The 1,826-nt window shown below is 44.5% G+C and overlaps 1 protein-coding gene across 1 annotated transcript; it reads right to left on the bottom strand.

Moving 5' to 3' along the window:
- Positions 1-889: 889 nt before the first annotated feature.
- Positions 890-1,645, bottom strand: SARC_15028 (hypothetical protein; the record flags this gene model as incomplete). The annotated part of the gene is made up of 2 exons (XM_014290841.1): positions 890-1,012; positions 1,475-1,645. Coding segments are annotated over 2 exons (294 nt in total), but the record flags the coding sequence as incomplete, so codon positions are not given.
- Positions 1,646-1,826: the final 181 nt, after the last annotated feature.

Here is a 1,826-nt window from a genome sequence, read left to right as displayed (position 1 = left end):
CTCTGAGTAAGTTTAATATCATATTGTATGTCAGTCGGAATTGGCTCTCTAGCCGAGTGGGAATACCCAACATCAACGCGTTCAGTTCGGACAGATCTTTGACCTCTCCCTATGATAGTCAATACACGCAGAAACGGATTAGTTGTAGAAACGCATTGGAGCACCGAGTCCAGCCAGAAGGAGTTGTGAAATGTCTAATCGACACAAATAAACGGGACAGCTTGAACGTTTATCGTATCATACGAATGAAACTAGGGTCACACCCCATGAGTGAGTGTACCTTGTGCGTACTATATGTGAAGAGCCGCTGTAGGTGAATCTGTAGATACAAAATGTTACAGAGCACAGACACCGCCAACACGACTGCAACGCCTCTCGGGGGAATAGAGCGCCGATACCCGTTAAACGGGTTGAAGTGGAACCAACCTACCGATACGAACGAACACCTCTACTAAGGGGTGATAGCAAACAAACAATACACTACTCGTGCAAGCGTAAATAGCAAAGGTAAAACCCTATCTATCTGTGTGTCCCATTCTGTTTCTGATGAGACCTTCAATACGTTAACGGGTTTCCATCGGTGGATTGGGCCGGCAGAGCGGTAGGTAAACACACAATGTACTCGTCGTGCACGCGTGGGTCTAGCCGTAACTCGAACTCGGATGAGACTGATTCATTTTGGCATACGCGTTGGCATATCAGACTACGTTTTCGCTCACTACGTAGCATATGTTTTCACACATCGACTTCACGTTTTCACACATCGACTTCACGTTTTCACACATCGACTGTCCGTTATTACATATACCGACTTAACATATCACATATTTCAGGCATCGATTTTTTGTTTTTACGCATCGACTTGACGTGTTTATATACATTGCCTTACGTTTTTGCACATCAGAATCACGGTTCCCGTTGGGTCTAAGCCTCGTCGCCCCGCACGCCCAGCCATCTGGATGTACTCTCCAGGCAGAAGGTTTCTATGGCCACCGGTATCAAACTTACGCACCTGTCAACGGAATGCGAATACATATAGAACGGATTGGGTTTCGTTGCAGACACTTCTTAGTCGAAATGTGTGTGTGGGTGTGTGAAGGACTGCACAGGCTCATAGTAGCAGTAGGTTGCTATGACAACCTGTACAGAACTTTCGGACTGTTAATTGAATGCGAATGAATCAAAAGCGGTACAGATGCACATGGGGTATCTCTGAGGCCACGTTTCCGTCTATTGATGTGCGTATGGATTACACAGTCACGCGATGTACTGTCATATACACAACCCAATGTCCAGGTCAGAATCTCTAATCCACAGACACAGCCGAAACCGTTTCAGAAATACATGCATAATTACCTATGTATGTATGTATGCGTGCATATACTAGTCACAATGGGATTCAGAGATACATGTATGATAATCTATGAATATATGCACACATCCAGCTACACTGGTTAGTAACCACACAACACACCTGATCGAACACGACACAGCGTGCAGGCATGTTAACGCCCATCGCAAAGGTCTCTGTGGCAAACAGCACCTTAACTAGTCCACGTGCAAAGAGCATCTCCACCATCTCCTTAATAATAGGCAGCAGTCCCGCATGGTGCACCCCTATGCCTCGCGTTAATAGGGACTTCATGCGTATCACCTGGGTGTGTGGTACGTATAGAGGGGTTTGCAGGCCGTAATCATCTTCACATAAATATATGTCTGTATACATCACCATATATATATATATACAAACACACACAAATAAACACAAACACACTTATATATATATAAATATGTACACTATATATATATATAGTACACACACACAC

The sequence above is a fragment of the Sphaeroforma arctica genome (genome assembly GCF_001186125.1).
Source record: "Sphaeroforma arctica JP610 unplaced genomic scaffold supercont1.5492, whole genome shotgun sequence".
Taxonomy (NCBI): Eukaryota; class Ichthyosporea; order Ichthyophonida; genus Sphaeroforma; species Sphaeroforma arctica.
This window is presented reverse-complemented; position numbering and strand designations above follow the sequence as displayed.